Here is a 17,784-nt window from a genome sequence, read left to right on the forward strand (position 1 = left end):
GCCCTGAATCTAACATATAGAGTATTCACTAAAGCTGAGGCTCCCAGGAGATGTGCATAATATGTCCCTCCTTTGTTCTCAAGAAGTCCAATGACATCGATGTGTAAATCTAAATGGGAAGAAACTGTACAAACTGGGGTGTAATTTATGGGAAGTTCCTAGTTCAAGCTAAAACCAGAGATGAGTTTTTCTGGGCTATGGATTTCGTCGGTTTCTTTATCACAGTCAGTGCAGAAATGGGGAGGTTGGGTCCCACAGCCTGTATTTCTGGTTTTTGGATGACCCATCATCATTCATTGCCTAAAGACAGAGTCCCTCCTCCCCTTTATCTCCTGACCTTTCAGGGCTCAGCTCAAGGGTCACCTTTTTCTGCAAGAAGACTTTCTTGGTCCAACCCAATGTCACTGCCTTGTCTCAGAGATGACCTCCCATTTATCCTGTATATCTCTTCTACGTCCGTAGTCTTTTTGTATGTCGTCTCCCTCATTAGATTATGAACTCCCTGAGAGTAGTAGTTGGTTTTCCCAGGCATTGTATCCCACTTGGCAAATCACTTAGCATCTCTGGGTCTTCCGCCTTGCCTAAAGTCACAGAAGTTGCAAGTGATCATTATCCACATTCTCTGCAACCCTGCAGTAGAAGCAGATAGCTCTAAATTCTATGACTCCCTTCTTCAATATGCCTCACTGTGGGGCAACTCCACCAACAAGCTTCTCCTTACCTTTGAGAAAACCTCCTCCTCATCTGCCAAGATGGGTGACTATAAGTTGGAGCCTCATGTGCTGATTTGTTTTTGCCAAATGCTTTTTATGCCCCTTCTTTCCAAGTCTTTATTGCAATGGATGGGTCACTGGGTGAGGTAGGGGTGGGGTGATCCATGGAGATGATACAAAAAAAACAGGATTAAAATCTTCCTTAATAAGGTCTTCCCTGTATTGACCCCATCTACAGGTACTAGTTCTGCTCAATGATAATACATGACTGTCCTCAGAAGCTAGAAAAAGATCATAGACCCTTTTCCTCCCCTCAGTGTCCTCCAAATTGTGAGAATTTTTACAGGCAGAGATGCTCAGCCCATTGCAGGTTCTGCAGTGAGTCTTGTGAGGACTCAACTCAAGGGTCACCTTCTATGGCAAGAGGACTTTCTTGGTCCAAGCCAATGCCAATGTCTTGTCAAGGAAGAGAGAAGAAACGGGACCCTGGAGACTAATCCGATTCCCAGAAGTCCCAACTACATACATCAGAATTACAAGAATCTTAGAACTGACAAGGGGCTCAGGAGTCAGCTAGCCCAGGTTAGGTAGAATCTCCTCTATCATAAGATGAAGGATCATTCAGACCTTGCTTGTGAACCTCAGTTTAGAACACATCCCTAGGCAACAAATTCAGGTTTCTTTTCCTTATATCCCAAAATGGTTTCTTTACTATTCCCCTCACAATATGTAAAGGTAAATGAACCAGGTTTAACCTTTTTCAATGGTCTTTAAAATACTTGAGGACAATTATCGTGTCTCCTCAGAATCTTCTCCATGTTAAACATCCCCAGTTCCACCATTTTTATAGCCCTCCTTAAGTGCCCCAGATCTTGTCTGACCCTGAAAGTAAGGGGGTTGGGGATGGTGATGAGAATAACAATAGCTTCCATTTGTATACATTGTAAGGGTGACAAAGTATACTTTATAAATTTTGTCCTTAGAAAGTTATGACTTTTTTTAATGCTAGCCAAGACACTTTAAGCTTTTCTTGGTGGCTATAGAACGCTTGACTCATATTAAGCTTGCAGTTCACTAGAAACCCTAGATTTTCTTTAACCTGCTTTTTAGCCTTGTCTTGGCCATCTGATACATATGAAATTGCTTGATCCCAAGTTTAAGACTTTGCCTTGACTGTTTTAAATTTCATCTTATTCATTTTAGTTCAAAGTTCTACCAAACACCAATAATTTCTTTCCAAATTATGGAGCAGAAAGAATGACTGAGGTTGAGGGTATCTTCAGAGGCCATCCTGCTCTCAAATTCATTTTTTTTGTGGGGGGGGCAAGGCAATGGGGTTAAGTGACTTGCCCAAGGTCACACAGCTATGTAATTCTTAAGTGTCTGAGACCAGCTAGCTATCCCCGTACTCACATCCTAAGAATACATAGTATTAATCACAAAATTCTAGACATTCAATAATCTTTTGCATATAGTCCCATGGACAGGACCTCACTCCTAGTCCATTCTCCTCCCCCCTCCCTCTCCCCCAAAAAGTACACACACAGAAGCTGATTGGGAGGGATCTGGTTTTCTCTTTATCACTCAAAGAGCTCCCATCATACCAGGGTCCCACAAAAGGCACTTATATGGAGCTACACCAACTCTGCCCAGTCTTCCCTGCCCAACATTCTAGCTCCTTTGTTGATTTAAGAGGAATAAGAAAACACTTTGATATGTATTGCCCCCCCACTCCCTCTTGGCACTGGAAGAGGATAATGGGCTGACCTTTCGATCTTAGAGCCAAGGGGAGCAGGGTAGGAGGGAGGGGGCATGGGCTCTGGATTTCCTGGGAGCTACCCACAGTGAGCAAGCATAGAAGAGTTAGGGAGAAGGGCTATATGACTTGGGTTGGCACTGGAAAAAAAAGTTTGGTCGTCACCAGAACTCTTATCCTAATAGCTCTGTGAGATAACTTTGGAACCAAAGTCTGTTGGGAGAAAAAGATCACCCCTGGGTACAAGAGGGATTCCCAGTGTCACCTTTAGCCACCAAAGCAAGGGGCATATGGAAAGTGGAGAGACAGAAGGCATTGATTTGCACTGAGTGGGGGATGAAGAGTTCCCTCCACCTCCCACTCCCATGGAGATGCTTGGAGAGACAGGAGATCCCAGAGGCCCTCAACTCCACCCCACCTGGAGGCTACAAACCGTTCCATCAAATTAACCACCAGGGAATAAGGGGAAACCTAAGGGCATACCAGACCTAGCTCCAGGACTGGTGGGGACTGGCATCCCCAAATCCCATTTGCTCCTTTCAGAAAATAGCAATTTTAAAAAATGTAAAAATCCTTTCCCATCCCACCCTCCTTTACCCCTCAGTTCTTGGGCCTAGAAGAGGGATAAGGAGTGACTTCCCACCCTTTCAACCTCCCTGCCCCTTTCCTCGAAAAATCTATATACACATATACATATTTATATGGCACAATGGGGGCTGGGAGCCCTGGTCCCCAGCCCCTTCTCCTCCCCTCTCCCAAACCCCCACTTGGGCACTGAAAGGGCCAGTCACATCCAAATGGCTGGGGCTGGGACATTAATGGTTAAGGCAGACGTGATGGAGGGGGGAGGGAGAGAGAGAGAGAGAGAGAGAGAGAGAGAGAGAGAGAGAGAGAGACTCTGTGTGTGTGTGTGTGTGTGTGTGTGTGTGTGTGTGTGTGTGTGTGTGTGTGTAGGGGTGGTGGTGCAAGGAAGGTAGGAACTAGGGGAGGATGGGCCTCCAGGCCTGAGAGTTGGACAGAGGGAGTGAAGCCTGAAGCCTGAGGTCATCTTCGGTCTTGCTACCCCTTTGTCTCTCTGATCACATTCTGGGGCTGGTGAGGGGGCATGGGCTGGCTGGTGGCAGTGGTAAGGGGTGATGCCACTGAGGGGATTCCCATATTTGCCCCTTAGTCCACCCCCTGCAGACCTCAGGGGTCAAGGCTATATTTCAGGGTCCTACTCAAGTCTAGGGCACTATGCCCTTCCTTGACATGCCTCAGTTTGCCATCTGTAATAGTCACCTTCCCCCTTTTTAGAGGCACTAATTGAAAAAAGGGTCCAGTTTGAGGGAAGGTTTGGGAGCTGCCCCAGAGGGAAATAGAGTCAAAGCTCCCTTCCCAACCTTCTCAATTAGACTGTTTTTTTAGGGAGAAACCTGCTTTGGGGGCATCACCTATATTTTTCCTTACTACCCCCCCAACCTCTGGGGAGAAAGGGCTTTGAAGAAGGCACTTTGCATCCAACCTTGGCTGCCAGGAAGGGCAGGCTAGGGTTGGGGTGAGAGAGAAGCAGTTCAGGGGGTTGAGGCACTGGGTCACAGAAAGTTGGAACACCGAGAAACCCCCTCTACTCCCCTTCCCCACATCCCTAAGAAGGGTCCCAAAATTTGGCAGCAGAGAAACTCAGCAACACTGGAAGGGGGAAAAGAGGAACAGAAGGATTGGGGGTCCCCACTCCAACCTTCACCCCCCTTTGATGTCCCATTTCTGGAGCATAAGAGTATCTAAGGCACTAGTGCTTGGTAGTAAAGGACCCAGCCAGATGTGCAGGGAGTCGGACAGCAGGAGTGAAGCCGGAAGCCTGAGGTCATCTTGGGTCTTGCTGCCCCTTCGTCTCTCGGATGATCCTCAGCCACTCCTCCCATTCTGGGACTGGTGAGGGGGGATGGGCTGGCTGGTGGCAGCGGTAAGGGGTGACAGTCCTCCCCCATGCCACTGAATTTAAAAATCGATTTGTTTCTTTTAAAAACAAAAAGGAAGAGGGTGACTGGAAGTTCAAGTGTGAAGAGGGGGGATCAGCTCCCATGATGCTGAGAAGGGGGCTTAGGGGTGGCGAGTGTCTGGCCAGACCTAGCTCTGTGAGACAAGCAGAGGTCTAAGAGCCGGGAGACCAGGAGGGTCACCAGCCCCTCCCCACCCCACTAGCTCTCAGTTCTCTGTTGTTTGAGCACCGAGTAGACGTCGTCGACACGACTGAGCCGTTCAAAGAAAGGAAGCAGGTCCTGTAGCTCTGTGTCTCCCATGTTGTCGAACCATGAAGCCACTGGTACCTAGGAAGAAGGATGGGGGCCATGGAGGAGGATGAAGGGTACTTCAGGCTTCCTGTTTCATCCTGCCAACAATCCCACATCACCCTGTCTTCAGATGGTGCCCGTCCAGAGTGGGGAGATCCACTGGCCTCTCTTCAGCAGCCCTCATCTCCAAATCCTGTGTCCCTGTTTCTGAACTCTACCTCTCCTCCCCTTCCCAGCGATCCCTCACACTCACAGCATTGTCTGGGTGGAAGACATAGGAGGCTGGAGAGTTGTCCAAGATAAGCACCCTCCGAAGGTCCCGGCCCAGACGGCTCAGGTCTTTGACATAGTTCCCCCGATGGAAGACACAGGACTCTCGAAAGAGACGGGCCCGAAAAGACCCCCACTTGTCCAGCAGGTCAGCAACAGGGTCTGCATACTAGGGTGATGGGGGTAAGAAATGGATGGTGTGACTCAAAGGGTGGTGGATTGGAGTAGGGAACACCTGAGGTTTGAATCCAGCCTCTGCTGCTAACTAATTGTAGGTAAATCACTTAAATCAGGGGCAGGGGCACCTCCGTTGTGGTCTGGTGTTCGCAAGGCACCTGCAGGCAGGGACTTGAAATTCAAAAATCTAAATGTTTTTTAGGGGTGAATTCATTAACATGTTTAACCTTAAGTAGCCCACGAATGATGTTATAAATATCCAAATGGCCTTTGTTTGAAAAAAGGTTCCCTACCCCAACTTAAATAATTATCTCTGCTTCACAGGACTATGGGAAAGATCAAAGGAGATGGAGCTGCTAGGTGGTGTAGCAGATAGACCACCACCCCCGGAGTCAGGAGGACCTGAGTTCAAATCCAGCCCCCGATACTTAATAATTGCAAAGCTGTGTGACCTTGGGCAAGTCTCTTAACCCCATTGCCTTAAATAAGTAACAAAAAAGATCAAAAGGAGATAAGATGTAAAGGGCTTTGTAAACGTAGGCTGCAAAACGCTAGTTACTGTTGCTATTTATCACTGTTATTATTTATATTGTTATTACACAACGAAGCTGTTGATACAATTATTATCGTTATTATAATGTCAGGATCTCCCTAGGAGACTGGCATCTTCACCTTGCTCTAACTAGCAGTGAGAATGATGGGGATCCTAGGAGAAAGGGGATTGGGGAGAAAAGTCCTAACTCTCAAGCCCACCCAACATATAGGAAAAGGAAGAGAAGGGAAGGACTGGAGGCCTGTCCAGGTTGCTGCCCTCCAGCAGTGAGGGAAGGGGGGGTCGGCTATGAAATCAGGGGCTCACCTTGGCCAGGCTGGCTGTGAAGAGGACACACTCAAACAGCTCCCCCATCCGCTGCAGGAACTCGTCCACGTGAGGCCGCTTCAGCACATAGACCTGGGGGTAGGGTCAGTGAGGAGACTGGCCTAGCTGAGAAGGGACGGCCTGCCGGGCCCCCTCCCATGGGAAACCTAGACACGGCAAGTGGCCCAGAGGCCAAGGGACAGAACTTTTCCATTCTCTGTCCCCTCCCTGCAGCCATGATCCTGACCCTTCCTGACTCAGAAGAAGAATGAGCCTTGGGACACTAGTTCTACGGGTGAGGCGGGGGGACAGGATGGGGTACCCTAGGCCCCCCTCACCCCAAGCGATGCTGAGTACCGGCCCCCGAACCAAGTAATGGAGAACAGGCCAAAAGGAAAAACAGCCTATCCTGGATTACTTGAAACGGGTCCCGGCTACGGAGTGGGGTGAGAGGTCGGAGGAAGGCAGAGAGAGCTGGGAAAAGAGGAATAAGCAGAAGGCCGCACACTTTCTCAATGGAGCCAAAATAAGAAACTAGCTAATTAACTGTTTGACCTCGGACCAAGTCACTTCCTTCCTCATTCTGGGGCTCAGTTTCAGAAGTGATAGAATGAAAGGGCTGAACCAGATCTTCCTGTGTATGGGGAAGTTTACTGGCCCTTAATGAGAATCAGGTTTTTAAACACATAAGACAAAATTCACAGGATTACAAGAGATATAAAATTATGCTGTTTAGTATTAGGATCCAAATTAAAAAAAAATTAAGGATTCCCGGTTAAGATCCCCCTACACACAGACATACACAGAGAGAAAGCAGACACACAGACACACACATACATACATACACAGAGATACCACACACACATACTCACATACACAGAGAGATACCAGACATACATTCACAGACACACATACACACACACAGACATACTCACATATACACAGAGACACCAGACATACATTCACAGACACACACATACACACACACAGATATCACAGACATACTCACATACACAGAGAGACACCAGACATACATTCACAGACACACACATACATACACACACACACAGACATCACTGACATACTCACATACACAGAGAGATACCAGACATACATTCACAGACACACACATACACACAGAGACATCACACACATACTCACAGAGAGACACCAGACATACATTCATGGACACACACATACACACACAGAGACATCACATACTCACACACACAGACACCAGACATACATTCACAGGCACACATACACACACACAGACATCACACACATACTCACATACACAGAGAGACACCAGACATACATTCACAGACACACACACACACACACACACACACACACACACACACACAATCACGCTCCAGGATCCCTACCAGCTCTAACATGAGTGGGGGAGGCAGAGAGAAGAGTGGGACAGGAGGAGACTCTGGAGGCCAGCAGTCTCAGAGACAACCTGAATGAGGTTGCCTCTTCCCGGCCCTTCTCCCCTTCCACCCATTCCCCCACTGGCCACTTGTTGCTCTTGGCCCTGTGGCCTCCCCCATGGACTCACCTGGTGAACCATTCCATCAATCTCCACAGGGATGATGAAGTCTGCATTGTTCACGGGCTGTGGGAGATGCAAAAAGGCTGTGGCCCAGTGATCGAGCTCAGGTCCCTAGTGGCCCTTGTGCCCATTCTCCCAGCGTGCCGGCCACCCCGGGGAGAGCAAGGAAAAGACCCACATTCCTCATAGGACAGAAAGCGGCTGGGCAGGTGACTTTTTCCACCTGCAGATCAGGCACCAAGCAAGAGGGTTCCTGGTTATATGAGGGGAGGAGGATATTGGAAACAGAGGCAGGCAAGACAACATCAAAAGCACAAAACAAGACTTCCTAAAAGCACCTCACCCCCCTTGACCCCTACAGGAAACTCTCTTTGACTAAAATATAGGACTTTAGAGGGAGGGGGAAGAGAAAAGAGGGATAGATGTGATCTGGAAAGACAGGGCTTCTTTTCTTTTCTTTTCCTCTTCAGTATAAAAATCACTGTAGTAAATAACTACAGGAAGGAAATGGAAGGAGGAGAGCCAGGTCCACTGAAAGGGGAACGAGGACTTTAAGAGGGGCGTAGGAGGGGACGTGCTGGGGTTGGAAAGGTCCCAAGGTCAGAAGCCAACCTTGAATGAACTGTGCACCAAGGTCTCATCCAGGTCGATGACCACACAGATTTTGCCCAAGTCCTGGGCTTTGGCCTCAGGGAGCAGATATTTAGCTGGTGCCTGTGGGGAGGAAAAGGGGGAGAGTTAGCAGGGCCACCAACAGGACAACCCATTATCCCCAAATGTTTCTTTTCTGAGACCTCCTTTTTTTTTTTGGTTGTTTGGGATCAATTGGAACGAAGTGACTTATCCAGGATCTCACTGCTAGTATCTGAGGCAGGATTTGTACTCCGGTCCACATGACTTCAAGGTCAATGTTCTACCACCACACCTACTTCCCAAGGAACCCTTCTTCAGCAGCCTCCCCAGGATAACATAGTTCAAAGTGTCCTACATGGGAATCACATGCCCAGGATTCTGGATTTGACTGATATTCACTCCCTAAGATCTGGAAGCAAATGATTTCGCCTGACCTCAGTTTCCTCATCTGTAAAATGGCATTAATAGCCCTCTCCATGCTCTATTCTTGGGTTACTGTAAAAGAAAGAATGTTAGGGCCAGCAGTGGATAGACCACAGACTCTGTAGTCAGGGGCCTGAGTTCAAATCCAGCCTCAGATATTTACTAGCTATGTGATCCTTAATCCAACAGCCTCCAAGAAAGAAAGTACGATGGGAACCTTAAAAGATTATTTAAATGTGAGTGGTTCATTAATAATGCCCTGATGTTGGTGGAGAGATAATAATTTCACCCCCACCTCCAACTCTGCCTCTTGAGGGAGAACCCGGAGATTTACTGACCTTGGGAACAGTCCCATTCTCCTCCACCAGCAAGGGAGCATTATTGTTAATGGGCACAGGTTCAGCATCATCGTGACACAGGCAGCAAAACAGAGAACTGAAGATTCCTCGGCTCCGGGGTTTCTTGGAAGGTGAAGAGGGCTGATCACCTGTGGAGTCCAAAGATTGATTCATTGGGCCGATCCCCGGGGATTTGGCGGGGGGGGGCGGGGCAAGTCCCACACTCATCCCCACCCTTTGTCAAGATCTGAACATTTAAAAAATCAGGATACTCTGGTGCCATGGATAGAGGACTGGCCTTGGAGTCAGGAGGACCTGAGTTCGAGTCTCACCTCAGACACTTACTAGCTGTGTGACCTTGAGCAAGTCACTTAACCCTGACTACCTCACATCCAGGTCCATCACCAGTTGTTCTGATTCATATCTTGTCCCTGGACTTAGATGGCTCTGGAGGAAAAAGCGAGGGTGGTGATTTAGCACAGCCTCCCCCCACTCAAATCCAATTCATGTCATTGTCATGGCATCACTTCTCTGATGTCATGGTCTTCATAAATGAAGCTCAGGGCAGCTAGGTAGCACAGTAGGTAGAATCAGGAGGACCTGAGTTCAAATGTGACCTCAGACACTTATAATGACCTAGCTGTGTGGCCTTGGGCAAGCCACTTAACCCCATTGCCTTGCAAAAACCAAAAAATGAAGGACAAACATGACACTGTGGAATGACTTTGCTTTTTAGAGTCAGAAGATCTGAGTTCAAATTTTATCCTTGTTACTATTAGTACAACCAAGTCTTTAACTTTTCTTTGCATTTGGAAAATGAAAGACGGACTGAGTGACCTCTGAGGTCTCTTTCAGCTCCAAGTCTATGCTTCTATGAACCTAACCCCACCTCTTTCCATAGATCTACACTCCCATCTTCAGCACAAGCCACCTAATCATGGGGCATCCCCAAGGATGCTAAGTTCCCAGCTGTCTCATCTCTACTGGAGCCATTCCCTGGCTTCCAAGGCCACGATGAACCATACAGACAGACACCAAACTGGAGGGGGCAGTTGCCAGGAAAGTATTTCCTCTGTCAAACTTGGCTGCTTCCCACCCTCGAGGTTCCATCCCTAACTTTCAACCTACGGGCTCCCCCTAATGGCAAAGGAAATCTGTTCAGGTCAGGAAGCAGACCAAGACTTCAAAAATGAAACCAATGGAGAAAGTATGTATGAAAGATTTGTATGAACTAATGCATAGAATCCGAATAATTGACAAGATGACCCCGAGAACAGGAAGGAAAACTAATTTGAAAGACAAGAGAACTTTGAAGGAGAAATGGTGACCTATGCCTGTCACCTTTTAGAGAAAATCAATGGATAGGCAGAATGAGGCATTTGTCAGATACTGGCAATGAAAATTTTTTTTTTGACTGACCAAAATTATGGGTTAAAAGAGAGGGCTTGGGAATGGGAACATTCCCAAAAGTAGTGACAAATGCCAAAAGAAAGAAAAGAGTCTCAGTAAACATTAAAAACAAAAAAAGAAAGTTCAGAAGGGGACACCGACAGGGCAATTTTATTATTACCTTAAGCTTAACACATTTTTAAAAAAATAAAGTTCAAGGTTTCAGACACAATCCTCATTCATTGGTGTATACTGAGAAGTTTGTTAGTGGTGGAAAAAAAATTAAGGTGATAAATCAAAATGTCAGACAGCAGGGTTTATGCCCCTAAGACTAGCTGGCTCCTGAGAAGTAATTTTACATGATGAGATCACAGAATTGGGAAGCTGGAAGGCACCTTAAGACCCTCAAATAAAAATCCAAATTCCTCAAAAAAAGAAGTTATTCTAAATTTAAATATTAGAAAAGGGCAGAAAACAATAAGAACATTCTTTTTGAAACCATGAATCTCCATTTCATTGCCTTTTGAAAAGGGATATAATGCATTCTACACCTAATTTTCAAAATTGTACTCAGCTCTCCTCTGTTTTCTTATGCTTTAAAAAAAAAAAGTTGGGCAGCTAGATGGCACCGTGGATGAATTCAGATCTGACCTCAGACAATAATTACCTAGCTGTAGACCTTGGGCAAGTCACTTAACCCCATTGTCTTGTTTAAAAAAAGTTGCCAAGGGCACTTTTTTGGCATCACTATTGCTAACCTCCTCTACCATAACCCCCTTAAATTAAAAATAATAATAAATAAAAAAGCAACTCAGTGTTTGCTTATCACAAGTAATCAGAGCCCACCAAAAACCAATTTGCAAAAGTTGCCAGATCCCAAAATCTATGGCTCTGGGCCCTGGGTCAATCATCTCTGTCTGAATTTGACAGATGAAGGAACCGGGGTTCAGAGAGTGATCTGGCCAAGGATCAACGCAGTTGGTAAACAGCAAAGTCTTGGATTTGAACCAAAGTTGGAAATCTCAGCCACGGGGGGGCACAGACAGACAGACAGACAGACAGACAGACACACACACACACACACACACTTTCTCTCTCTCTCTCTCTCTCTCTCTCTCTCTCTCTCTCTCTCTCTCTCTCTCTCATCTCACTTGGCGAAGACTCCCCTACTTATGACTTCCCACCAACTCCCTTTCTGGTTTCTAGCTCCTCCCTCTGGAAATTAGGGTTCAAGGTCCACCGTGCCAGCTGGCCCCGGGAGGGAGCCAGGAGAACAGCCAGAGCCCGGGCTGTGCAGCCACACCATCTGGACTGACACGTCGCAGTCCCGGTCTCCTCACGATCCCCTCCCCGAGGGCCGGTCCCCGGGGGCTGGGGGGGGGGGGGTCTTCCCGCCCCGTCTGTAGTATAAACGATAACACGGTCAACCTGAAGGCAGCAGGGAGCCCCCGTGTCTGCAGGGAGCTCCCGCTTGGACTTGGGGTGAGGCTAGAAGGGAGGTGATCGGGAGTGAGAGAGAGAGCTGGGGGTGGGGTCGGGGCTGGAAAACAAGTGACGTTCCTCCCGAGTGTGCTCAGACGGGGGTCCCCCCACCCCGACTGTGCATCCCCCTGGCCCGATGCCTCTCCCCGTCTCCCCGGCCGCGGAAGAAGTTCCAAGCCGCGCCGGGTGTCCCTAACAGAAGTGGCTGTCCTCTTCTGGGCAGCTCCAGTCAGGAAGTGGGGGCAGCGGGGCGCAGCACCCCATCCCCACTCCGCCGCTGTCATTCTCCCCCTGACTTCCCGACCCCCCAGCCTGCGCCCCCTCCGCGTCGCCCACCCTGGCCGGACAGCCGGCTGGGGAGGGGGCGGCCCCTCCCACTCCCCAGAGCGGCCCCCCGGGACTCCACGGAAGGAGCCGGCGCTGCCCCATCCCCTCGGCAGCCTCCGCTGCCCCAGCGGGGCTCCCCGCGCCCCCCGCCGGCCCCCCGCTACCTTTCCCCCGCAGCGGGCTCCGCGCCTCTTCCTTGCTAATCTGAGTGATGACGGCCGCGCTGTCCATGGGGCCCGGCGGGTCGGGCCGGACTCTGCCCCCGGCGCCCGGCCCCCCCCCCAGCTCGGGCCGGAGCGGGGGCGCGAGGGGGGAGGGCGAGGGGGGAGGGATCCCCAGGAAATAAGGAGGAGGGGGGGCGGCTGGGGGGGAGGGAGAAGAACGGGGGGGGAGGGAGGGGGCGCGGAGGAAACTTTGTTACAACATGGAGTTTCCTCCCCGCGAGGCGGATACAAACATGGAACCCGGGCGCCGTTTCAAGGCTCCCCCTTAAAAGGGCGATGGCGCCCGCGGGGCCGGGGCTCCGCTCCCTCCCTCCCCGCCCAGGCGGAGGCCGCCCCGGAGGCTGGGTCCGCGGCCGAGACCGGCCCAAGGGCAGCCGGGACGGCCCCGGGCTTTCCCCCGCCCCACCAAGCTCAGGGCTGCCCCGCGCCAGTCGCCCCAAGAGCCGGGCTTCGGACTCCAGGTCTCTGCCCGCTCCCTCCCCGGGAGGGCGTTAGACCCTGGAGCCACACGGATCCGTGTGTTGATTCAACACAGACTGTCGGAGAGGGTGCGGATGAGGGGCGGAGAGGGTTCAGAACCCCAAACTTCCTGTGTGTCCGAAAAGGAGCGAAAGAATAGAAGGAACAAAATGCAAAATCCTAATGGTGCGATGTGAGTACTGATCCCAGCCTGGAGCGTGTCCCTGACTCCCCCAAATGTCTAAGATGCTGCCAAGTGAGAAGAAACCTCTCTTCCCATGATAACAAAAACGAATAACACTCTAAATCAATAACACAAGGGTGCACAAAGCTTTTCCACCAGGGTGGGCAAATACAGGTTGGTGCGCATTCAGAACTTGAGAGCCTGGGGCTTAAAACCCAGTGCCATGGTGTCTCCCAGGCTTCTGCCCTACGGCTTGCATCTTCTTGTCTTTGCAGAGATTCTGAGTGGCACTCATTTCCTTCTCAAACTCATTTATAGTTGGGGAAACTGAGGCAAAAGGGATTAAGTGACTTGCCCGGGTCACACCACTATTATGTTTCTGAAGTCAAATTTGAATTCAGGTCTTCGGGATTCCAGGTACTTTGTCGCCATCTAGCAGCGTCTCCAACCCTCCACATCCACTCCTAGGTTTTATCCCAAGCTCTCTATTTCTCTCTGTCTACTGTTGTTCATTCTTTTCAGTCTGGGCAGCTTTTCTGGATCCCTTTCCAAAGACATTGGAGTAGTTTGCCATTTCTTTCTCCAGTATGATTTCCAGATGAGGAAACAGGCAAATATAGACTAAGTGACTTGCCCAACTAGTAAGTGTCGGAGGCTAAATTTGAACTCAGGTCTTTGGGACTCCAGGGCCCAAATGCATCACCTAGCTGCCCCAGATTATATCTTAGGGAGTCCTTGCTCCCTGGGGAGCTTCTTCTGTGCCAAGATCTGAGAGAAAAGAGAGTCAGGAAGCTCTGGGAGGTATTTACTATAGGGGATGGGAGAAGGCATATTTCTCTCCCGGGTGCTTATCTATAATGGAGCCAAGGTACCAGACCTTCTGCCAGACGGGGCAGGAATAGTATCAGATTTGGGAAGGACTTGAAGGATCACCTCAGTCAACTTCCTCATTGGTTGGTAGCCAAGCCCATCTCTTTTTTACTCCAGAATACAAGGTTTTTCACTTTAACAACTCTTAGAGGTCGAGTCTATTCATGAGTTTCTCTAGAAAGAAGAAGCAAAGGATATGGCATCTGTTAAATGAGGAGTTGCAGGTAGAGCCTTTCCCATTCTCCCAGGGGCACCAACAGACTAGCCATTTACTGGTTGGGACTGGTGAGGAGGGACTTCCTGTCTACTTAGGAACTGTCCACTTACGATCTCCAAAGCCCAGACAGCCTGGTCAAGGGTCACTGAAGAGACAGAATTACCTAAATCCCATAAGCAAGTGTTAGGAACTATTAAATGTCTAGTGGGCCTAGGAACCAGGAACTCATCTTCCTGAGTTTAAATCATTTTTATGATTTAAAGAGCATCCACTGGTTGACCTTGATGAGTCTGGGAGACCTAGAGAGAAATGATAGCCATTGATCAGACAGGGATCATATTTAAGGAAATGGACCACAAAGACTTTAATGAGGAAAGTGTTTACTTTTTTTTTACTTTTACTTTACTTTTTTCATTTTTACTTTAATGTTAATGAGGAAAATATTTTGTAAACCTTAAAAGATAGATAAAGCAACTGGGCAAGTGATTTCAGTGGTAACCAAAAGAAATTTTTGGTTGAGGAAACTCCTTTTTTTTAACAATGCACCTTCTCCAAAACATAATCTTAGGTACTAAGTGGCTAGCCGAGGGTCACACAGCCAAGTATACGTCAGAGACTCTCCCTGGTTGTAGAGATTTAACTCTGATCTCTACACCAACCTCCCTTCAGAACTTTAAGCACTATAAATGTGGAGAGGAGGGGAGGAAGAGGGAGGACTTCTTTCCATCAATTTGTAACAAACCATTTTCTAGATTAACAAAGGGGAAGGCCGTAGAAAGAAGGAGTTTTCCTTATCCTCCCTCTGCTGTCAACCTGCATAGTAAGAGGTTATTCTGGGGACCTGTTTGATTAAAATGGGGCAGGAGAATTGAGAGTCCACTCAAGGAAGGAAGACAATAATCCCCCCAGGTCATGGTTTGTTGATTGGTGAATTTTTTTTTCCTTGATTTTTTTTCCTTGATTCTTTTATTTTTATTTAGATTTAGGCAAGTAAAAAATTGCTCTGGTTCCATCCTGAGTCCCGGGATTGGGATGGCTTTGGGGGAGGGAGGAGAGTGTGGAGGAAGGAAGGTCAATAAACTTCAGTGAAGTACTTAACCCCCTGGCAAGGAGTAGGTAAATCCCTGCCCTAGCCAGAAAGGATTAAATCCTTGAACTATTGCACTTACTCCCATCCATTGTCTACCTTAATTGAGCACTCGGGACAAGTGCAGTCTATGTGACCTAAGTAGTCCGTGTTACCCACCTCTTAATCCCTCCATAGCACCGCCCTAACCCCTCCCTATCCCCTTTACCAGCACTTACTCTACAAAACCCTGGCTGTATCCTCTGCTGGCTGCTGATTCAGCCGGGTTGCAAGGCTCCGGCAACTGTCCTTAATTTCTCTCTTAGCTTTACTACTTTCTTAGGAATAAACACTAATGCTCTCCTTATGAATCACAGCCTGAATTACTTCTCAGTTTCCTTGTTACTTTAATATCTACAGTAATGTGTAAACAAATTCCTTTTGTCTCTCAATTCTTCTGGGTCAGAGTTGATTTTTTTAAGTGAATTTTGTCATGTTTGCTTGAACCCCTGAAACCTTTATCTATTCACATTTTCTGGCAACAAGGGAAAGTTCCAAGGAAAGTCAGCAGATGGTCAGCCTTGATGTGGGGAGCTCCAGAATCAGCCTTGCATAGTGGCTAGAGGGCTGTGTTTGGCATAAGACAGAAGTGAACTGGAATCTTCCCATAGTTACTAGTTGGGACACCAAATCCCAAGTAAGTTTACAGTCCTTCTGAGCCGGTCTCCTCATCTGCAAAAGGGTGAGGGGGGAAATAAAAATAGCATCTGCCTTTCAGGACAGTTGTGAGGATTTAAAAGGCATGTAAAATCACATTACAAGCCTTAATGGGTTTTACAAATCTGAGCTACTCATGACTGGCAAGGAGGATTCTGGCAACTTCTGTAAAAAGATTAGCCCCCAAAGAAGGCAGGTCCAAAGAACTCTTCCCCCCTTTATCCCCCCACCCCCCATTATCCAGTACTCTACTGACCAGATTATTACCTAGTAGCCACCAATTGGAAAAAATATTAGATTTCTTGGCCCTCAGGGCTAAAGTCTTCATCTGTGTGCCCCAGTTTCTGTTTTCATTCATCTCTCTGATGAAAAAGAGCTTTTACTGTCCCAATTCCTCAATTAATTTTTGCTTTTTTTTCCAAGTTAGTGGGGTTAAGTGACTTGCCCAAGGTCACACAGCTAGGCAATCATTAAGTGTCTGAGGTCATATTTGAACTCAGGTCCTCCTGACTTCAGGGCTGATGCTCTATCCTGCCACCTAGCTGCCCCCCTCAACTGAATTTCAACAAGTACTTAAGTCTGTACCATGACTTGAAGTTAGAGACACTGCTGGGTCCTGGGGATTAAAAAGGCAAAATGAAATCTGTCTTTGCCTTGAAAAAAGGGATGTGCATTTTAGGAGTGGAGGAAGCTACTTGTGCACTGAGAGGCAAACGTAGAAAGATAATTGGAGAAGGGAGGGAAAAGTAACAGCTTTCAAGAATCAGGGAAGACTTCTTATAAGGAAATGGCAGAAGCTTTGCCTCAGAAAAGTTAAGGCTTTGGAGACAGAGATGAGGAAGGGAAGGCGTGGGGTGACAGCCTGTGGAAAGTGAAGCTGGAATGCTGAATTACAAGAAGAACCTGGAGGCCAGTGTTCTTGGAATTCAGAAAGTGTGAAGGGGAGAAATAATAAGCCTGGAGGCAGATTTGTAGAATTTACCCGGCAAGCTGAAAAGTTTGGATGTCATCCCATAAGCAGTAGGGAGCTACAGAACATCCTTGAGTTGGGGGTTGGGGTGGTGACATGGTTAAATATTGTGTTTTAAGACTAATACAAAGGATACATAGGGGAATGTGGAGACTAGGACAAAAATTAATTAAGAAACTTATTGCAGTGTGGGGCGGCTAGGTGGCGCAGTGGCTAAAGCACTGGCCCTGGAGTCAGGAGGACCTGGGTTCAAATCCAGTCTCAGACAATAATTCCCTAGCTGTGTGGCCTTGGGCAAGTCACTTAACCCCGTTTGCCTTGCAAAAATCTAAAACACAAAACCCAACTTTTGCAGCGGTCTGATCTAGAGGTAAAAGTTACCCAGACTGGGTCACTTGGTACTAAGTTGTTGCTTGTAGTGGGGAGACAAAGAGGGGAAAGATAACCCAAGGTGGAGAACCTGGGGGGCCTTCAATAGTAGTAATGGAGATGGGGCAAATTGGGGCAAAATGGTGCCCTACAAATTTACAACCAGTACCTCACTTGGTTCTTATGACAGGCCCAGGAGGGAAGTAGATTCTGCTAACATCCCAAGTAGAGACAATGGAGGCTGGCAGATCTGAAGTGACTTGCCAAGGGTCACACAACGGATGCTTGGGGTCCCATTTGAACTCTGGTCTTTCCTGACTCAAAGAGCCACTGTATAGCTCAGGGACCCCCCAGGCCTGGAGAAAGTCAAGTGTCCGGGAGCCAACTTTCCAAGCAAATACTTTGGTCTAATTCCCCGGAGTCTCTTCTTGTCCTTCATTCTGGAGATCATGCCACCAGGAAGGTGATGCCATGACGAGGTTTGATGGAGGGGGGCTGTGCTGGGTC

At 48.2% G+C, this 17,784-nt stretch overlaps 2 protein-coding genes across 2 annotated transcripts in view; both read right to left on the minus strand.

Annotated features, from left to right (window-relative positions):
• Positions 1-2,104, minus strand: part of VIL1 (villin 1) — a 48,564-nt gene extending 46,460 nt beyond the window's left edge. Inside the window, exon 1 of the mRNA XM_074191372.1 lies at positions 364-2,104. The gene's annotated coding sequence lies outside the window, so the exon portion shown is untranslated. The remainder of the gene's footprint in view (positions 1-363) is intronic.
• Positions 2,105-2,258: 154 nt separating this feature from the next.
• On the minus strand, positions 2,259-12,489 carry CTDSP1 (CTD small phosphatase 1). The gene is made up of 7 exons (XM_074191373.1): positions 12,366-12,489; positions 9,004-9,152; positions 8,222-8,323; positions 7,616-7,672; positions 6,049-6,141; positions 4,996-5,181; positions 2,259-4,778 (listed from the first exon to the last, which is right to left on the minus strand). The coding sequence occupies exons 1-7, from the start codon at positions 12,430-12,432 to the stop codon at positions 4,650-4,652; spliced, it is 783 nt and encodes a 260-aa protein (XP_074047474.1). The 5' UTR covers positions 12,433-12,489; the 3' UTR covers positions 2,259-4,649.
• Positions 12,490-17,784: the final 5,295 nt, after the last annotated feature.

This window comes from Macrotis lagotis, chromosome 6 (assembly GCF_037893015.1).
Source record: "Macrotis lagotis isolate mMagLag1 chromosome 6, bilby.v1.9.chrom.fasta, whole genome shotgun sequence".
NCBI classification, from domain to species: domain Eukaryota; kingdom Metazoa; phylum Chordata; class Mammalia; order Peramelemorphia; family Peramelidae; genus Macrotis; species Macrotis lagotis.

What these genes read in the sequence shown, in the direction of transcription:
- CTDSP1 (XM_074191373.1), bottom strand. Translation starts at nt 12,432, where the DNA reads ATGGACAGCGCGGCCGTCATCACTCAGATTAGCAAGGAAGAGGCGCGG. An exon ending in AGAATGGGACTGTTCCCAAG is followed by an intron (nt 8,324 to 9,003) that starts GTCAGTAAATCT and finishes TCCTCCCCACAG; the next exon opens with GCACCAGCTAAATATCTGCT. An exon ending in TGGTGCACAGTTCATTCAAG is followed by an intron (nt 7,673 to 8,221) that starts GTTGGCTTCTGA and finishes CATCTCCCACAG; the next exon opens with CCCGTGAACAATGCAGACTT.